The sequence below is a fragment of the Orussus abietinus genome, unplaced genomic scaffold (genome assembly GCF_000612105.2).
Source record: "Orussus abietinus isolate OABI.00-Male unplaced genomic scaffold, Oabi_2.0 scaffold21, whole genome shotgun sequence".
NCBI classification, from domain to species: Eukaryota; Metazoa; Arthropoda; class Insecta; order Hymenoptera; family Orussidae; genus Orussus; species Orussus abietinus.
This window is the reverse complement of record NW_019396018.1, coordinates 1,668,392-1,686,500: the sequence shown is the minus strand read 5'-3', so window position 1 is coordinate 1,686,500 and position 18,109 is coordinate 1,668,392. Positions and strand designations below refer to the sequence as shown.

The 18,109-nt window shown below is 39.4% G+C and overlaps 3 protein-coding genes across 27 annotated transcripts in view; all 3 read right to left on the bottom strand.

The window, feature by feature from the left end:
* Positions 1-1,073: 1,073 nt before the first annotated feature.
* Positions 1,074-3,738, bottom strand: LOC105697755 (pancreatic triacylglycerol lipase). Its single transcript, XM_012421378.2, has 8 exons — positions 3,185-3,738; positions 2,927-3,050; positions 2,657-2,810; positions 2,474-2,574; positions 2,282-2,409; positions 1,941-2,195; positions 1,601-1,846; positions 1,074-1,475 (listed from the first exon to the last, which is right to left on the bottom strand). Exons 1-8 carry the CDS (start codon positions 3,285-3,287, stop codon positions 1,432-1,434), a joined length of 1,155 nt encoding a protein of 384 aa, XP_012276801.1. The 5' UTR covers positions 3,288-3,738; the 3' UTR covers positions 1,074-1,431.
* Positions 3,739-3,901: 163 nt separating this feature from the next.
* On the bottom strand, positions 3,902-7,392 carry LOC105697754 (protein zwilch homolog). 2 transcript variants are annotated; one of them, XM_012421376.2, is made up of 12 exons: positions 7,135-7,392; positions 6,954-7,017; positions 6,736-6,868; positions 6,393-6,627; positions 6,102-6,266; positions 5,848-6,024; positions 5,547-5,757; positions 5,202-5,281; positions 4,846-5,084; positions 4,541-4,777; positions 4,334-4,446; positions 3,902-4,257 (listed from the first exon to the last, which is right to left on the bottom strand). In XM_012421376.2, exons 1-12 carry the CDS (start codon positions 7,270-7,272, stop codon positions 4,187-4,189), a joined length of 1,863 nt encoding a protein of 620 aa, XP_012276799.1. In that variant the 5' UTR covers positions 7,273-7,392; the 3' UTR covers positions 3,902-4,186. The 2 variants fall into 2 exon arrangements, with proteins under 2 accessions (XP_012276799.1, XP_012276800.1); XM_012421377.2 differs by having other exon boundaries at positions 6,393-6,588.
* A 1,069-nt stretch (positions 7,393-8,461) lies between these two features.
* Positions 8,462-18,109, bottom strand: part of LOC105697563 (disks large 1 tumor suppressor protein) — a 487,904-nt gene continuing 478,256 nt past the window's right edge. For 17 of the 24 annotated variants that reach the window (XM_012420943.2, XM_012420951.2, XM_012420945.2 and 14 more), the window contains 12 exons: positions 16,782-16,995; positions 16,509-16,666; positions 15,870-16,119; positions 15,576-15,678; positions 15,011-15,049; positions 14,112-14,153; positions 13,667-13,783; positions 12,002-12,151; positions 11,754-11,926; positions 11,558-11,667; positions 11,363-11,454; positions 8,462-11,219 (listed from right to left, as the gene is read on the bottom strand). In XM_012420943.2, the coding sequence (XP_012276366.1) occupies positions 11,110-11,219; positions 11,363-11,454; positions 11,558-11,667; positions 11,754-11,926; positions 12,002-12,151; positions 13,667-13,783; positions 14,112-14,153; positions 15,011-15,049; positions 15,576-15,678; positions 15,870-16,119; positions 16,509-16,666; positions 16,782-16,995 (1,558 nt within the window). In that variant the 3' untranslated portion in view covers positions 8,462-11,109. The remainder of the gene's footprint in view (positions 11,220-11,362; positions 11,455-11,557; positions 11,668-11,753; positions 11,927-12,001; positions 12,152-13,666; positions 13,784-14,111; positions 14,154-15,010; positions 15,050-15,575; positions 15,679-15,869; positions 16,120-16,508; positions 16,667-16,781; positions 16,996-18,109) is intronic. The other 7 variants (XM_012420948.2, XM_012420953.2, XM_012420954.2 and 4 more) reach the window with 7 other exon arrangements.

Genomic DNA, 18,109 nt, shown 5'->3' with positions numbered 1-18,109 from the left:
TTCTTCCTTTACCATCAAGAGCGAGCAGTGTCGGTAAGCGTAGGTAAAGCACCACCGTCAACTGCCGCATGGTATTACCGTCACGAGTACGTGAGCCGCCAACGGTCACTGGTAGATGGTACCGTTATCGCGAGTGCGCGAGCTCAATATCAGAAATTCTTTGTGCCGCCCTTGGGGGCAAAAAACGGTGAAAGCTAACGTACGAAACCAGAGGGCAGCACAGGATGTGATCGCACGATCCCTTCCGTGAGCAATCTCCCAACTCATCTCTGTATCAATTTCCTCTTATGCTGTTTTATGTTCAACTTCCATGAACCAGAGAGAAGATAAGAGAAGCCAGGCTCCCTATTTCATTATTATTCGACGGTGCTGCCCTCTCGGTAGCTGAGGCATCGAAAGCAGAGATCAGAGATGAGTTGGGGGATGATCGAGAATCGCTCGAAAACGTTCGTAAACTGTCGATAAACAGTCGATAACGCTCGGAAACGCTCGAAACCGCTCTCAAAATGATCGAGAATGCGTGCGTGCGTGCGTGCGTGCGTGCGTGCGTGCGTGCGTGCGTGCGTGCGTGCGTGCGTGCGTGCGTGCGTGCGTGCGGGAGCCGCCAACGGCGACTGGTAGATGGTACCGCCATCGTGAGAGCGCGAGCTAGTATCAGAAATTCGTTGCGCCGTCCTTGGGGGCAAAAAACGGTGAAAGCTAACGTACGAAACCAGAGGGCAGCACAGGATGCGATCGCACGATCCTGCCCGTAAGCAATCTTCTAACTCATCTCTGTCGAAGGGCGCGACACGTCGGTAAACGTAGAGTCTAGTCTGGTTTGGTTGAGCTAGCGTAGGACCGAGAAGCAGTTACCCACTGACATTTATCGACAGAAAGTCGTTACACACCAGTTACAATCATACTCTGAAATACCGATTGCACTGTTTTTCACCAACGATTTGACCTTTCTGATATTATGTATCGGATGACTGTTTCATCTAGCGAGTTCTTTACTTCATGCGTTGGCAACGTTGTTGTTCACTGACTTTGGTGACAATGGTAAAGGAGCGTAATCAATAAAAAATAAATCATTATTACAAAGTAAAGTGGCTTTCTGGGTACCACCTTTTCTATTTATTTATATTATAATCTTAACCTATGCTCCACATTTATGGCACATGAAACATTAATGGATTACAAAATGAATTCATAATCAGATTTTATACAATATAAACGTATGTACATAAGCAATTAAAACAACATTGATCCGCGAAATTACAATCCGTGTTCCTCAAAATCTCATTTGGGTTATAGAGTCATTCCGTCTCAGAATTCAGATAAAAAATGGATAAAATTAGAGTTGAGTAGTTCATGTTTCATTGTCTTTATAAGGAGGTTGTTGCATTGGCTGTCATCCATATTATCCAATACTCCGTATATTTATTCACGTTATATAACACGTGCCATTACGTTGTCTGCAGTTTTGTCTTCGACTGAAATGTAAGATTCGGTTGAGAACTAATTTAGATCCACGTTTTAAAAATATATCTATCGTGCTTTTAAATACGTTATATATCTAAATTTAAAGTTCTAGAAACAGAATCCTGCTGATACTTACTGCAAAAGGGATAGACTCCAGTTGTTGGAGTCGCAAAGCTTCCGCGCGCAGGGTATTTTGGCGTATTCAGGCCCATTGGGGTGCAATTGTCAGCTGAGCACTCGTCATCGAGAACAAATTTAGTATATTGCAGATGTGAATAAGATGCACTATAACGATAGCCCCACATTGTGCATGGACCTCTGATAGCAGCAGCCATGTAACGAGACGCACGCGAATGGCTACAAGTTGCCAAGTTATACATAACTGAAAATACAAATAACTTTATAACGTTGTTACAAATTCTGTATCTCAAAGGTATTTCAAAACTTGAAACCAAGCAATTCACTCTATTACGTACCATCAATTGTTAGTTTTGGAATATCGAACAATGACTTAATTACAACAGGTTCACCATCAAGTAAACAATTTGGTTGCAACAAGCCTCCATTTACGAAGAAGTCGACAGTTCCGACACTCTCCGACATGCCCAAGCCCAAAAACGGTAAGAAAGGTTTTCCATCAGTATGAACTACATCTATAAATGATGCATCGGAATCATTTATCCTTATTGACGCCGCTTTTCCTTGGAAACCTGGCTGGGCCGGATCTAAGGCTAAAAGAGAAATCAAAATCGTGAGACAACTTGTTTAGAACTGATTAATATACTACGTATAGCAATGTAATGTCACAAGGTAATACCTGTGATACGAGCAATTCCTGAAATATTTTTCCCCACGTATCCCATTATGTGTGCTCCAAGACTATGTCCTAATAGATGAAACGTACTAACATCAGCAGAATATTGTTCGACGAAATATCGGATAACTCTGAAACATATTTAAGAATTTCATGAGGAATCCATTTCATTAGGGTCAATTGAAGAATAATTACCTAGCAATTTCACTTGCAACGATTCTTGTATTTGAAGCTGCTTGCATGTAACTAGTTGAAGATCCCTTTTTCCAATCTACTCCAATTACGTTAGAATCCGTCTAGAACACGTAACGGTTGAATTCATCAGTAAAAACTATATTAAATTTTCGTTCTAGCATAGTTTTTTTTTTATATGCATACCTTGTTTAAAATAGCATACGTCAAATTCTTGAACCATTCGACATTGCTTTCACTGTAGTAACCATGTGTAATAAAGAACGTTGGCTTTTGAGAATCATAAGCTCTAATGTTTATCCTGGGCCATGTTTCAAAGTAATTTTGAGCGTTGTTTACCCTAAAAAATTCAATTCATACACTGTATACGAACTCTGAGATATGTGAGGGAATTCTGTACCGAGAGTCTAAATGTTCGTTATATTTCTTTAATCATTAATAAAAGGTAGTACTCACCGATTTGAAAATCGAAAAGTTGTATTGACATCTTTTGGGTCTTGGGGTGCAGGGAATGGTCTTAGTATCGAAGACCACGGATAATCCGTGGAAAAGCACCCAAACTTATCAAAGCATGCTTCACCTGTTGAAGATACGTAAAATAAAATTAATAGTAATTTGTATTAGTGTACAGAGATCTGAATGTAACGTGAAAAAGCATTATGATTTCACACTTTTTAATTGCTAATAACTACAAAGCTATACGCTTCTACTTACGGCTGTGAACATCCCGCACAATTAGGCACAAAAGTGTAGCTGGTAATATTAAATTCATCGTGAACTCTGAGAGACTACCTTCCGTCGAAGCCACAACCAGCATTATATAAATCGTAATACGATAAATATTGAACAAGCTGGTATAAGATCCAAGGTAATATTTATTCAAGTGCACTCATTTCTTCTTTTTGTCATTACACGTCTACCGACTAAATGCCCTGCATTGACTCAATCGATTGATGAAGCATTTATCAGTTCCACCTATGGAGAATCTATCCTTCAAAATGTTTTATCTTAGTTTTGATCCACTTCTAGCATTTGGCATTGAAAACGACAAAGTTGTTAAGTGTTATGAGAATATAATACTAGTAAGAAAAATCTTCTTACTGTTCCGTTCAATTCTATCGTTCAATACTAAATGAAGAGAGCATTTCATGTACTTGTGAAGACCATCTGTATGCTGCACTGCACAGTATTACTCGAGTTCTTTTCCGCAATGCTCCCAGGTAAAGTTCAATCAAGCTTTGACGTTCAACTACAATTAGACTCCTTCTTGTGGTAATGCATTCAGTATCATCGCGTAATCATTGCATGCAATTCACTTGTACCTAACCAGTTGCACGGAAGTTGTATTCTGTATCATACAGTCATGATGATCTAGTCATGTAATTGGTACGATTATAGTTGCAGAATTAAAGTAGAATAACGTTGACCATAAAAGAGTGGAATATATTTTATTTTCGATACGTTTAAATGAGTTGAAAATAGGTATCTTTTAATACTTACTTTAGTAATAAGTATGATTAATTTGAACAGGTGGGATGATTCACTAACGAGCAGGAATTACAAATATAATCTTTTAATGAATTTTGCACTCAGTGTATACGAGTTTCAAAGGCGCTACAATATTTCCATCGTCGATTGAAAATAGAATGTGTACCTTCTTCAAATTGCTATTCCCCCCAAAAAGACGACCAGTAGTTGTCCCTGACATTCTCTTTCTCACGAAATCCTGCTAGAGGAGTAAATAACTTTTGTTGCATAATACCCCTCTGCCTCGTCATCGGATTCATCTGCAAGAAAATACGAAATTTGAACATTAACTGATAAAGTCATGGATTCCAATTAGATCAATGTACCGTTTAATACCTATTGGAAAGACGGATGGTGGGAATATAGAATCGCGGCTGTAATAAGTGATTGTCGTCAGTTTCGACATTGAAGTTTGAGAGGAAAGAGAAAACCTCCATGACGTTGGAATTCTAAACAAAGATTACGAGAAAACTATCACCATTAAGATACATTAAACACGTGCTCAGACGAACAAATGTATAGATTAGAATTAAATTATCTTACTTTTTCACAGTTTCCTTAACGATGGGTGACGTACATGGCACATTTGACGTTAATTGGTATATGGAATTTTTCGCTAAATCAGAAAATGACTTTACAGGAGAGTTTTCCGATGTGTATAAATCAAAAGCATGATCAAAGAGAAACTGTAAATCAGTTGTTGAATATTGTTGACGATCTTGTAGTAATAGCAGGAAATCTATACAAATATGAATCCTCCCCATAGTCAACAAATCCTTCCTAGAAGAAATTAATTTTACGTTGTTAATCATGAGTCGACTTCATAATATACCGCAGAGTTAACAAACCTATAATTTTGAAGATCATATTCTCCAGATGGCTGGATGTTAAGTTTTTTCTTTACTTCGTCTATATCAATTAGAGTCATACTCAATAATAAGTAAACATAATCTCTGTTTAACTTTCTGAAACCTATGTCTATTAGTAGTTCCAAAGGTAGACTTCCTACAAGCAATGGCAGTGCTGCATTCGGCCGATACAATTCGGAAACAATTTTTGCAAACCGTGTTGCATTAGACGAATTCATCTAGAAGAAACATAAATGGTATGCAAATTCAAAACCCTGAATGTAATCCCCAAGCTTTGGAAATAAAATGGTTTGTAACATTAATATTTACTATTAGGAAAATAAAAATATTATTACCTCAGGCCTAAAATCATCGTTTAAAATTTCCTCAAACACCGCATGAAAGCAATCTGTTAATTCTATATGACTTTTACAACCTATACAATTAAAGTATTATTTATAATAAAAATCTCATATACTAAAAAATATCACTTAGTGCAAATAAATTATTCTCTTTTACTGATGATGATATTGTAATTTATTACAATCAAATATCACACATTTTCCTTACTTTCGTAAGGAATTAATGCGCATAATAAAGATAATCGTTTTCATTTGGTTGTAATAAACCATAATCTTGGTATTTGTTTAGAGAATAGTTTATTCAATATTTCTTGCTTTGTTATGTTGTTTATCATTTACCAATAAGTAACTGCCACAAGTTGTCTGTGAAATCTCTATTTTCTCTGTGGCGAACTTCATCTATATATTGTTGCAATGGGACATCAGTTTCTTGCTCTCTTTCATTACCATACATAAACCGTTTATTGTCGTAATTAAGACAGTATTTGTCATCAGTGGTACTATCTCCATGTAGCAATAAATAAAGCTGGTTTATGATATCTTTACCATCCTGTAAATCATGTAAGTATTTTTAAACGGAACAATATTCTGTTAATTGAAAAATGTGTAAAAGGAATATTTATATAAAAAATGTATTTACAGCAGCGTACGGAGTTGAAAAATGATTTGGAAATTGCAGTGGCATCACACTATATCTTTCACGTTCAGTTTTTCTTTGATATTGTTCTAACATCGTTAGAAATTCATTTAATAATAACATTTGTTGCCATAACTCGTTCAAAGCGCTGGTTAGATGTCCAGCAGCAATTTCAATCGTCTGTATCAAATCATATCAATTGAGATATAAGTAAGCAATTAGGCTATATAAACACAGAGTACATACAAGTTATTTACCATAGTACATACAGCTGCCTGTTCCAGAATATCAGACTGTAATCCACTGGAACTAATTTCAAGGTTTGCATACCCATCAAAACTATGCTTTGAAAGTTCTTTGCAATTAATAGTTTCTTGACTTGTTCCGAACAGGTCATACGTTTTCAAGGTTGACATGTTAACCTGATATAATATAAGAAATTAAGTTATCTACATAATTAATTAATTGCACAATATTTTAATATAAAAGTATTTAAACTCAGAAGTGTTGTTACAAATTAGATGTTTAATAAGAATCTTTTTTATTACATCAAATTTTGTAGTATATATCTTGTTATGCTCATTCACAAGGACAGAATAATTTGTTTCAATGTCTGATGGTTTCGTGAAACCTATACTGCCAGCATGTACGGTGCAGTGCCATCGTGGTTCCATAAGTGTACCAATAAATAATGTGTTCTCTGAATCCTTCCCGTCACAAATAGCGAATATAGGTACGGTCCAACTGTTGTCGAGTTGTTGCAGACATAAATTGATTGAAATACTGAAGTGTAGAATATAAAGATGATTTGAATTGAGATACTTTATTAATCAGATATTATCTAATTTTAGTATAATAAATCATAGGTTCAAAATATTTGGATTTAATTACCTTGCTTCCATTCTAGACAATGGGACATAGTGTTCTTCAACAGGCCGCCAGTTTCTTCTTTTAATTATCAAAGTATCTTGGAATGTATCATTCCCAAAAGAATATTCCAGCGGTGATCCAGTAATATCCAGTTCTATATCAAAAACAATAATGTCAACGTTTAAGAAATTCTGGCAATATACAAGAAGTAGTTATGCATGCTTGATTAAACATGTTACCATTTATTTGTGTTTCAATAGTTTCTATTTCTTTCTCCTTTGGCTGACCAGTTTCCGAGATCACCTGCAAAACAACGTTCCATCGAAGAATTTAACTATGCAGTAAAATTATGCTTAAATTCATAAGAAAATATATTGTATAATAAATAAACTTAAAATCTGTAATTATGTTTAAACTTACAGCTTTATAAAACACGACAACTTTTCTACTTGCTAACTCCGGAATGAGGCGATTAATGTATGATAGAGAAAGTACATCAAATCTGATAGCCTGATCTTTTAAAATAGACGATAAAGTTTGCAAGTTCTGCTTACTCATAATTGTTTATTTACTAATATATAATCAGAAAACGATGCAAAAATGCCGCATTCAAGTCACTGAAGTTTACGTTGAGTTTATAACAAAAATATTTGTCAACACAATCTAGCACCGGATTCGAGAAATAAACTTGCTTTCTCGTTAGCTCCGTGGATAACCACCATCTCATGGAAGTGTACCCGTGGTGCCCTCTTTCATTAATGAATTCAACTAATTCTTCTCTCCGAGAATTTCAATATCCCGGAGGAAAAGATCATCATAAATTCGGCTTTTTTACATTTTATTACTAGAAAACTTTATACCATTCGACTTGGTGTAAACTAAACTTTCAAGCAAAAAACGTTTTTGGGAGCACGGGTGAAAATGTTATTCAAGAAATGAATCTAATACAAATAAAAGGCTCATCTTGTACTTTGTGGCTTCTAAATTAACTGCAAAACATTCAATTTTGAAAACGAGAAAAAGTATTTCCCAACGTGACAGCGTTTACAGCATAATAACGCTCCGAAATAATATTTTCCTAATCAGATAAGAAACAAGTCGGCCCCTTTTCTCCCTGCATCATCTATATATGATAAAATTTGGAGCGGAAACGAATCTTTACTAAACCCCATCGTGGGTTTACTCACCAAGTCAGTGGCAATTCCATCACGGGACGAGAGCAGGGCGTCGACGGCCACGGGAGAAGAGCGGTGATCGGCAGTACCGGCGACACTCGGAGTATCCTGGACAATGAGCTCCGCGGCTCGCCAGGACCTCCGAATTTCGGAGATCCCTCTCCCGTCCTTCCGTCGAACGCCGTCAAGCTGCCATGCGCCGTCAATTGACAGTGCGCGCGTTAGATGTCCCGGTGGGTATCGCGGCGCGATAATTGAGATCCCGATTTTTCCTCCTCGACTCGTACCGACCGTGGTAATGACCCGCAATATCAGACCCCTTTACGATACTTACTAAATAACAAATCTTATATTAACAAATTTTTACAACACATACTTACAATTAATGATTGCCCAAGATGGCTCCGAGTGTCGCCAACCGATACTGAAATTAAATAATGTCAAAATTCGGTACTCACCGCTACCGCCGCGCCCCTAATTGTGACGGCAGAATTCTGCCACGTCACAATACATGAACTAATACAATAAGGCAACAGATACGAGAAATGAGTTCCGGGTTAACAAGTCGCTTGTAAAATTGGTAAAACGTTTATTAACTATTAAAAAACGATGAAACAAGGTGAACATGAGATTGATAATTCAATAAGTAATATTATTAAATAGACTATAGAGACGTGTAATACGTGTTTGCAATAGTTATTCTCTTTATACGTTTATTTATATCGAGACAGATATTACCCTTACTCGGTGAACGTCGGGCCTTCGTGTTTAGGTTCGGGACAACTCTGAAGTACCGTGGAGGTACTTCACTCCCGTAACCGCGTTAACATGCTCCTAGTTATGAGCCGGTAGTTGAAAAAGCCTCAATATTACAGGATCCGTTGCACGAAGTGCCTCAACATTGACTACACCTAACATTCCATTCAGTTCCGAGCGATACCTGTGCGCACACGTACGTACAAAACGAAATCAACGTTTGTCATCATCTCGCATAGCAAAGGCAACTGTGTATACCGACAAGTGACAAATGGTAATTATTTTTGCTTCCTCGGCTTGTAGCTCCTTCTCGCCGGAGATGTGATGGAGACACGTTTGCAAATCGGCGAACTCTACTGCGCCGATCCTCGGTACAAATTATAATATTCTATATCCGTTACCATTAAGTAGTTTATATTACAATTAAATTGACAAACAATCGTTATAATAATAATTCTCTATTAGCTCTCTCTCTCGTTCTCGTTTTCTCGCGTTCGCTGACACACGCACACACACATACTCTCTCTCTAGGAATATATTATATCTTTAGCTTTAATTATCGACACCTCCGTGCAATGTAATAAGTATAAGTTCATCCGAAAAGAACGCAAACTCGCCCGATTTCAGCGTTTCTGAATTTCCCGTGAGAAAGCCTTTAGAACGAACTGTGATATTTTGCAATGTTATCGTGGCAATAAGACGTAAGGGCCAAATATGATTTACGTGTGTTTGAATCGGATCGTTTAAATCGGCTATAATGTAATTATTCCAGATTATATGTACAGTAAATTAGTTTAACCAGAATTATGAAAAATTGAAATGGGGTAGAATACCGCTTCGTGCGGGTTCTCTTCCGATTCAGACTCCGTTAGGGGGTTTAATCAGCAATTATTCTAAACTTCTGCTTTCACGAATGGCAAAGTCGGCGATTTATCCTTGAAAGGGATCATCGATATATGCATGTATAAATAATTGGAATAGGCGAGTCACGTTAGTCGCGAATGGACTTGTAGTTATATGTATCCGAGGCCTACGTATGAACTCTCACGGTAATCTCCGTCAGCTTTCTGCCCTATCCGACTTGATCTCGATATAATCATAAGTATAGGTATTTACAGTAGTATACCTACTATTACAATAATTTAGTAGTGGTATTTAAATTACAATAGTGTCTCTATATAATGTTGCACATAACCCATTACTGGCTTAGTCATCTAGCTGTACAAAACATTATATATCGCTATACTACCTCTAGAGATTTGTCCTGTGAGGCTTGATAGATCGTGAGGTCGCGCCATCGACTAACAATATATTATATCACGACGTCCTCACGTCGTACCTTCGTGCGGCGATGCAGTGTCATTTGTCATCAATATTCCCAATACGATCCTTCAGCTCGACACGAGGTGACGGCACGTCCATTCGGCGCGTCCCTGTCTTACATACATAGCTACTCTTCATTATAAGTATACATACATTATGTCCGCGACTTGAACCGATCGTTGATCCTTTCATCACCGTAAACTTCGTCCTACGCGAATTAAGTACATTAAAAAATACCGCGCTACTTCACTCAAGTATAACCGACAAGCTACTTGGACATCGGTGAAGCCAGAGCCAGTCGTTCTGCACCTCAGCGAAACCTCGTACACTGGAACTTCATAACTTCGGCCGAAATCCGCGCGTATTCGCTTCGTCAATCTCCGTATACCGAGACTGGCTTCATCCATGTACATACATATTTGATTCGGAACATTAATCTGTTCGTAATGGTCAGTCGACTCCGTTAAGGTATCGCACGAAGTCCAATAGATAACTCGAAATTCTCTCAATTTTCTAACGCTTTACGGTCGGACGAACGAAATTAGTTATAAGCGTCCGATAATCAAGTCCTCTGTTCTTTGCTGGAACGTGGAGTCGCCCGCCAACGAATCGAGGGTTTTACATTTAGTCATTTACAGAGTATGGCTGTGGGTAGGATTCCCCTCGTTCGAACTTTGCCTTTCGTCGCAAGCTCGAGCGTATTTCGCATGCACATCGTACTTGACCGATTACTCCGTTTCTTTTTTTTATTTTTGTCGCAACGAAGTCCCTGGAGCATTTTCGCTCACGCCTTGACTCCGTTCATGAATTCTCGATTTAACGACGTACCGACCGAATAGGCCGCGATTCGGGAGTAGAAGACGAATCGCGGAAGGTAATTCGCGCAACTTTATAACCATTAACAACTGTGAGAAGGGGACTGGGCAATGTTTTTTTGTCGTTTTAAATTCCTTGCGGCAATTCGAGACTATACTTGGAAGCGATCAGCTTCGCGCGCGTGCCTTAACTAGTTTATTGTGCTACTTAGGTGGGGAAAAGGCGTTAGAGTGTTACTTAATTGTTTAATTAACAGTAATTAATCTTTACGCCTTGGAGGTAGGGTCCAAGCGTTAGGGCTGGGAGGCGCCTGGGGGGCAGGACGTCACAGTTGCTGGTCCCGACATGGTACCCAAATGTTCGGTCCCGATTGTTCGGTGATTACCTCTTTCACCTTAACGTAGATATCTTCGGGGGTGTCGCCTTGTACCACGGCTAAAACAAGATACTTCAATGACATACCGCTCCTTGGTACCTCTGGATGTAAAACTAATCGCAAGTAGATTATTCTTCCAGGCAAGGTGTTTCAGACCGTGAAAGAACGAGCGATCAAACTTCAAATGAAACTTCTTTCTCACCGGTGAAATACTCTCCGAACTCCTGCTCCATTTTAAGCGCACGCTCGTAGGTCTTCTTCGCTTGTTCTTCGGTCATCCTTTTGTTCATCTCCCTGTGGAGCAGAAAATATAAAATACTAAAACTTATGTTACTCTTTCGTCAGGGGTTATTTTTAATATTAAACGGGAATGTGTCTTCGAACTTGAAAAACTTACATGACCGACTCGACTGATTTTGGTTTGATGAAGATAGCGATGGGGTAGAGCTGAGCAACTTGTAACCTCTTGATGGCGTTCCCGCTTACGTCAAGAATACAGTGCTTTCCCTGCGGGGCATAGAATCAATCATGTAACAATGAAATGACATTTGTTGTTTACTCTCCATTTCCGTACTAAAGCGAGGAAAAATTACCTTTTCGGCAACTTCTCGAACCGATGCCACCGACGTACCGTACAGATTGTCATTGTACTGTCCAGCTTCGATGAACAGGTGATTTTGGATGTCCCTCTCCATTTGTTCCCTCGATGCTACGAAATGGTAATCGCGTCCGTCTACCTCGTACTCTCTTTTACTCCTCGTCGTGTCTGTCAGAAGTTAAGCATTGTATTAGAAAATTATGAAAGACTTTTAAACATTAATATTTATTAATGGACACTTACGTGGTACACAGCTGCCGAACTTGTCGGGAAATTCAGAAATGAGGTCGTCATTGATGCGATCCTTGAGAGGGCCCAAAATGATAACTGGTCGAGTATATTGAATGGTAAGTTGCTGAACAGCTTCATAGGATAACACGTTTTCTTCGCTGCCTGTAACGACGAATACGTGGTTATATAATACATTTTCAATGTTTGAGAAAGCACGAACTCAATTCTGGGAATGTTAGATACGCCACGCTTGTTTAAAACTGTTAGAGAAAGGGAACTTCCTCAAAATACGTTAGCACTAGCAATCTTCAAACAAAATTATTATCAAGCTATACATTGATCGGTATATTTCGCACTTTCATATGCTTTCAAATAAATTGCTATTACGTTAGGGAACGTAGATTCTCTTCAGTTAACACTAATCGTCACTTGTACGGCTATTTTCAGCTTTCAATTCAGAAGTAAACCACATTTAAGGGCGCTCACCACTCCTGCGATTTTGCAGGATCTCACGGGGACAACAATTTCGATCGTATTTCTCAACCGATCGAGCCCAACGAATGCTCACATTAAATATAAAGTGTTGACCTGTGTTCACATGGGAGCGATTTTCGACAAGTGGTCATTTTCATATAAAAAAAGTGTAAAGATATCATTTTTATACTCTTTTAACTATATACGTCAAATACCGCCCATTACGCGTCGAGTCTCCCTCATCCGAGCCAGAAAGTACGTTTTGGTTATCTCCCACCGAATTCAATGTTAATGTCATCTAGTGGTGGAAATCATCGTCCCCACTTTGGCGGTGAACGCCGTTAAGAGCAGGTATACTTTTAACAATTTCCTTCGAATTCCGGTAATTTAGAATAATTAGTAAGTTTTATTAACGTTGGAAACACACGTCCATTTATTTTCGGTTAGAACAAATGTTATTTCAGTTTTCCTATTCAACAACCTGCCCACCTCGGGTCCAACTCTTGCAATCTGTGTTGATATAAAAGAAATGTATGTTTAATGCCAATACAAAAGAGAATTCAGAAGTAAAAATAACGTGTATATATATACAATAGACAACACATTCCACCGAGTGATATAATATTTGTTCCACAAGTGGTCCTCGGAAAAGAACCATATAAATGTAATTACTGGCCTCCATTTTTATGTATTTATCCGTAAATTCTGACTTTTAAACTAATTTTATAGATGCTAGTTTGAGGTATAGTATCCCTTTTTGGACACACCCTGCCGGATGATAAATGTTCTTAAATACGCATAACACGTGTTTGGCTTTATCGTGGAATATCTACAGAAACGTATGTGAATTTTTAAAATTTTCCGAAAAGAGTTACGGATACGACCTTTTAGTATATGGAAGTTGACTGCCCTGTACAGGAAATCCTACTTACACGCATAAGATCTATAAAATAGCCGCGGGAATTATTAGCGTCACTACAGAAAAGCAAGCATGTCGCGACTGTTCCAACTGCGCAAAGTATCTTCTAGATTTAGCTGCACAAAACTCAACCAGGGGTCGAAAAGTTGAGGAGAGACCGAGAAGCGAAAGATAGGGAGGGGAAAAGAAGCACCAGAAGCGGTACAGGAACGGGCAAGAAAATGGTAAGAAAATGTGAAGAAATTAGTCGATGGACGTTTCACTCTTTTTACACGCTGACTTACAAAGTTCATCATTATTCTCATCATCCTCCTTTTCCAGATAAACTAAAGTCAGTTCCTCCATATAGGGCAGTTCAACGCGATACAAAATTTCCCTACTTCCTGTGGCGGAAGACAAATCTTGAATAAATAAAGGAGATCCAACTTTAGACATTCGAAATGATGAGCGATGGCGTGGAGTATTTCAAGTGCTTAAGGATTTAATATGAGCAATGATTCTGACAGACTGAAAATTCCGCAGTCGAATTCGTTGATCGACATGGCTTCGCAAGGGTGAACCTTGCGATGCGGATGTACGGCCTTAACGGTAATAAGCAAAGCTTTTCCAGTGGACATCATCTCTATGACATGATATTCCGCTCGAATAATAACCACTGCTTTATGACTCGTTACCGTACTAATGAATATATGCTCGTTAATTCGTGCGAGAGATGGGAGACATGATTACCTTCCGTGTTAGTGTCGTCCTGGGTGTAGCACAGCATGAATGCTAGAACATAACAAGTTCACAGTTCAATATCGTGTAGCAAGAAAGCACGGGGTTTATTGCTAATTTCGCTTGAAGCGCTAACTCGAAGCAGGATGTCTTCCTCTAGTGATAACTAATCGTGTATGCGATGATCATCAAAACATCCACGTGTCACACGTAGCTTCGAAGGGTCCAAATTAACATCCCATACGCTTCCCAGTAATATACATTTCGACATTCATACGTTTCACTAAACGCCATACCGAAAATCCTCATTTTCTCAGGGACAGTACGGTTTAGCCCACGGAGCAGAGAAAGGATCCTAAAGGAAACAACGTTTCTTAACATTGCGGTTAGAAAAGTCTGCCATTCCACTTAAACTCCATTCTCCCATTCTTAATAACAGAAATAGAGATTACTTCCAACTGGTCAGGTAGGATGAGATATCGAAACATGGTATTAATAGTACCCTTCGTCCTCAATTTCGTGAACTCGTTTTCCAGCTCGCTGGATGCGTTTAACGTTCAAAGGTAATTTTCATCGATGGTAACGTACTCGATGGTCAAACCTAATTTTCTAAATTTATAATCCTCGGTAGCGATAACGCGTCTCGGTTGTACTTTGCCAGGTAACGAATCGAGATGCGTCCCAGAAAGTCGGAGCGTTATTTCTTTGGTGGTGCTTAATGAACTAAAGACTGTGGTGAAAAGCTGTTGGAAAGAGACTCAGCTCCGTTAAACTACGCAGATCGGACTAGCTTATCCAGGAAGCCAAGTTTACGGTCCAGGAATATAAAGTGGTGCAATGCGGTATGAAGCGGTGGGCAAGCTGTCGACAACTAGCGGGCAATGCGACTTGGTTTGTCATAGAATACTTACGCGTATGATCGTTTTCATTCTCGGGTGTTGTGGGCGACCCTACGCAAGCAGGCAAAACAAAACACATGTCACGTTTCACATAGTAAACACAAAAGCTCATTCAGGAATCGAAGAAGTAACGTCGGAGATGTCGCCTGCTACGACGGCCAAGGGCACTGTACAATTTACTTATCGAATATAGAACCTGAAAGGGATTAATCATAGGGGGCCGGTCCTTCGTCGAGGCGAATTAAAGGACACCCTTTCCTGATATTCCGTGGCCTCGTAAACGCTCATGGGTACATCGAGAGATGCCAACAAAGGAAATGTATAACAGAGAGTCGAGAGTACACAAATTATTTGGTTATAGACGGGCGATCCAAAGGAGGGGCAACTCTTGCTGTTAGTACTCAATCAAACGACCTAATGGCAAGACAAACTCAATGGTTAATTGAAATTTCTCATCGCTCCACGGTCCGTGGTCATCGAATGGATCTGGTACACGAATCGCAGATTTTTGAGTCCAAACATGCTCCGAACGTGCAGAAGTAATCGTATCGACGCCAGGGTCTCTCGAGGTACTTACGTTCCTGATCCGAACCATCCTCGGACTTATCATCCTTGCTTTTCATGAAGGGGAACTTCCTGCTGAACGAAAAATTCTTCTTCTTCCTATCCAAGGTCGATTGCTAAAAATGTTAAGAGGTGTTAGCTGATTTTCTATATTGATAGTGGTTTTCAGACTACTACGGGTATTGAGAAGTTTGTACTTAATATGAGATTGCATTGAGCGAAAAAATTGCTTTCGAGAAGAAAAGCCATCCTTGGGTAGAATAAATTTCTACTGTTTAACGAACGACGTATAAAAACATGTGGCTACCTTGTCGAGTATCACGGGCATGTGGCCCTGGAACTTGACGGAACGATCTCGGGCGCGTTGCTTGCGTTCCCATCGTCTACGAGACGGGATTATCCCTAGACCTTCCTCCTCGCCCTGAGGAGTGACTCTTCTAGCTTGCCACCATTCGTCGTCGCTAGCGTTTGTTACGTGAAGGATCTCTCCGTAACGAAAGGCCAGTCCGCGACTTGGCAAGCCATCGTCCTTGTTAGGGTCGTAGTCGAAAAGGGCTCTAGAAGTTAAAAAAAAAAAATACCCCATTAGTTAAAAAGAATTTTCTTGAACCCTTATCTGACTAAGGGGATTGGTAGGTTGTGAAATGCGTTTAATAATCAACGTGAGTTTACAATAGAACTGAAGGGTACAGAGATAACGAGGAGGTAAGAAAAAAGCAAAAGAAAATTTGCCTTTTTCTTTTCACGGGTTGTATGATTCCAGGTAAACGGTGAGTTTGAAACAAAAAGATAAGGTCGTTTAAAATCTAGAAATGGTTATCTAAGAACCGGGGACACAGGCTTTTCACGAGAATTTCTGTTCCAAAGAAATCAACAATTAGAGTTCAAACATTAATGAAAAAGTGATTTCTATTGCCTTTATTCACTAGGATCTGAATGATCTCACCGAACGTAGAGAGACTTCTTTTGCGAGGTCCTCATGAGGGTGCCTGTCATCATATTCTGCTGGGAGATCTGTTGCTTGAGGTCGTGGATCTTGGCCTCGAACCTGTTGTAATCCTCGGGCTTGTACTGGACCACAATGGTCACTGTCTGACCGGTGCCCTGGTCAACGGAATAATAGGCGAGGTTTAATTGCAGATCGCTCAAAGCCTCGCAAGTCCGATTAAGCTCCACTATTAGCAAGGGCCGATTTCGTAGTCAATTTTCCGTAATTTACCTTGAGGGCGGCCGCGGCCTCCTCGTGGGTGGCGGTCCGCAAGTTGACTCCATTCACGCTGAGGATCTGATCCCCTCGGCGAAGTTCACCGCTAAGGTCGGCTGGTCCTCCGGCCAGGATGAAGGAGATGAAGATTCCCTCGCCGTCCTCCCCTCCGACGATGTTAAAGCCCAGCCCTGACGAGCCTTTGTTGAGGATGACCGTACGTACCTCTCTGCAAACAACGTAAATGACCTTGTCAAAGACCAAATTTACATTTTCTATTACCATTTCCATATTGATAAGTTCTTAACACTAATTAATGAGCTTTAATATAACATAAAATATCGAGGTAACTGGTTGCTAAGAAATTGTAGATGAATGGCTTACAATTGCTCTATTGCTTTTTTGCGTGAAAATTCGTACGGCAGAGTAGTACATGTAAGTTCGCGTGTTACGAATGGGGTTCGTTTCGGAAAGTGAAACGCTATTCTTTACAATTAGTTACTGTTTACATATCTTCCGCGTGTTCTTCTTCAATTTGTTGTCTAAGAAGTCAATCAGTGGCCGTGCTTCTGTATTGGCGAAGATGATATTAAAATCGTCGCATATTATTATTGGTTTTGTATCTTTGAAATTTCGTTTCCAATCCGCGTGGCGGTTACGCATCGAATTTTTATGTATATTTTTTGTTTCGGTTGCAATTCGAGAAAGACTTCGGGTTATTGTGGCCTTGTTGGAGGTTCGTTAAAATGGCATTTTCTCCTATCGAGCAGGAGAGCTTCCATTTAGCGATTTCCACTTTCAGTTAATCAGCCTCCTGGGTGGGCGTAAATGAAACGTTTTTGCTCGTACGGTGTAATTGCGATTAGAGCAACGCGTTGTTACGAGAGACAATGTCATTTGCACATGAGTGGGCGCCGCTTCGAAAGTTAGGTCTATTGACATTTCAGCAATTGACAGCGCGCCCACGTGCATGCAATCGGCCGAGAACCGTCGTCTGCAATCTAGGGTTTATTTTTAGTATATATGATATTTAATAAAAGGTCGCCCCTGCTTGGAGGTAGATACTCTTTAAAGCAGAATTTGAATAAATTGTCCTATACATCTCTCTCATGAATTTCAAGCCTTGGGCGACATTACAATCTTTTCCTAAATTTGGATTTATTAGGCGGCAGTTACTCCTTGGGAAGTAAAAATTCTTCTGCCCTCCATTTTTATTCATGTTTAATTACAGTTTATTGAGATTTATTTACAATTACTGCTGCAATTTCGGATAGACAAAAACCACAATTGCACACCAGACTCAAATTCACGTAAAACGCTTCAGTGCACACATTTATTTAGGA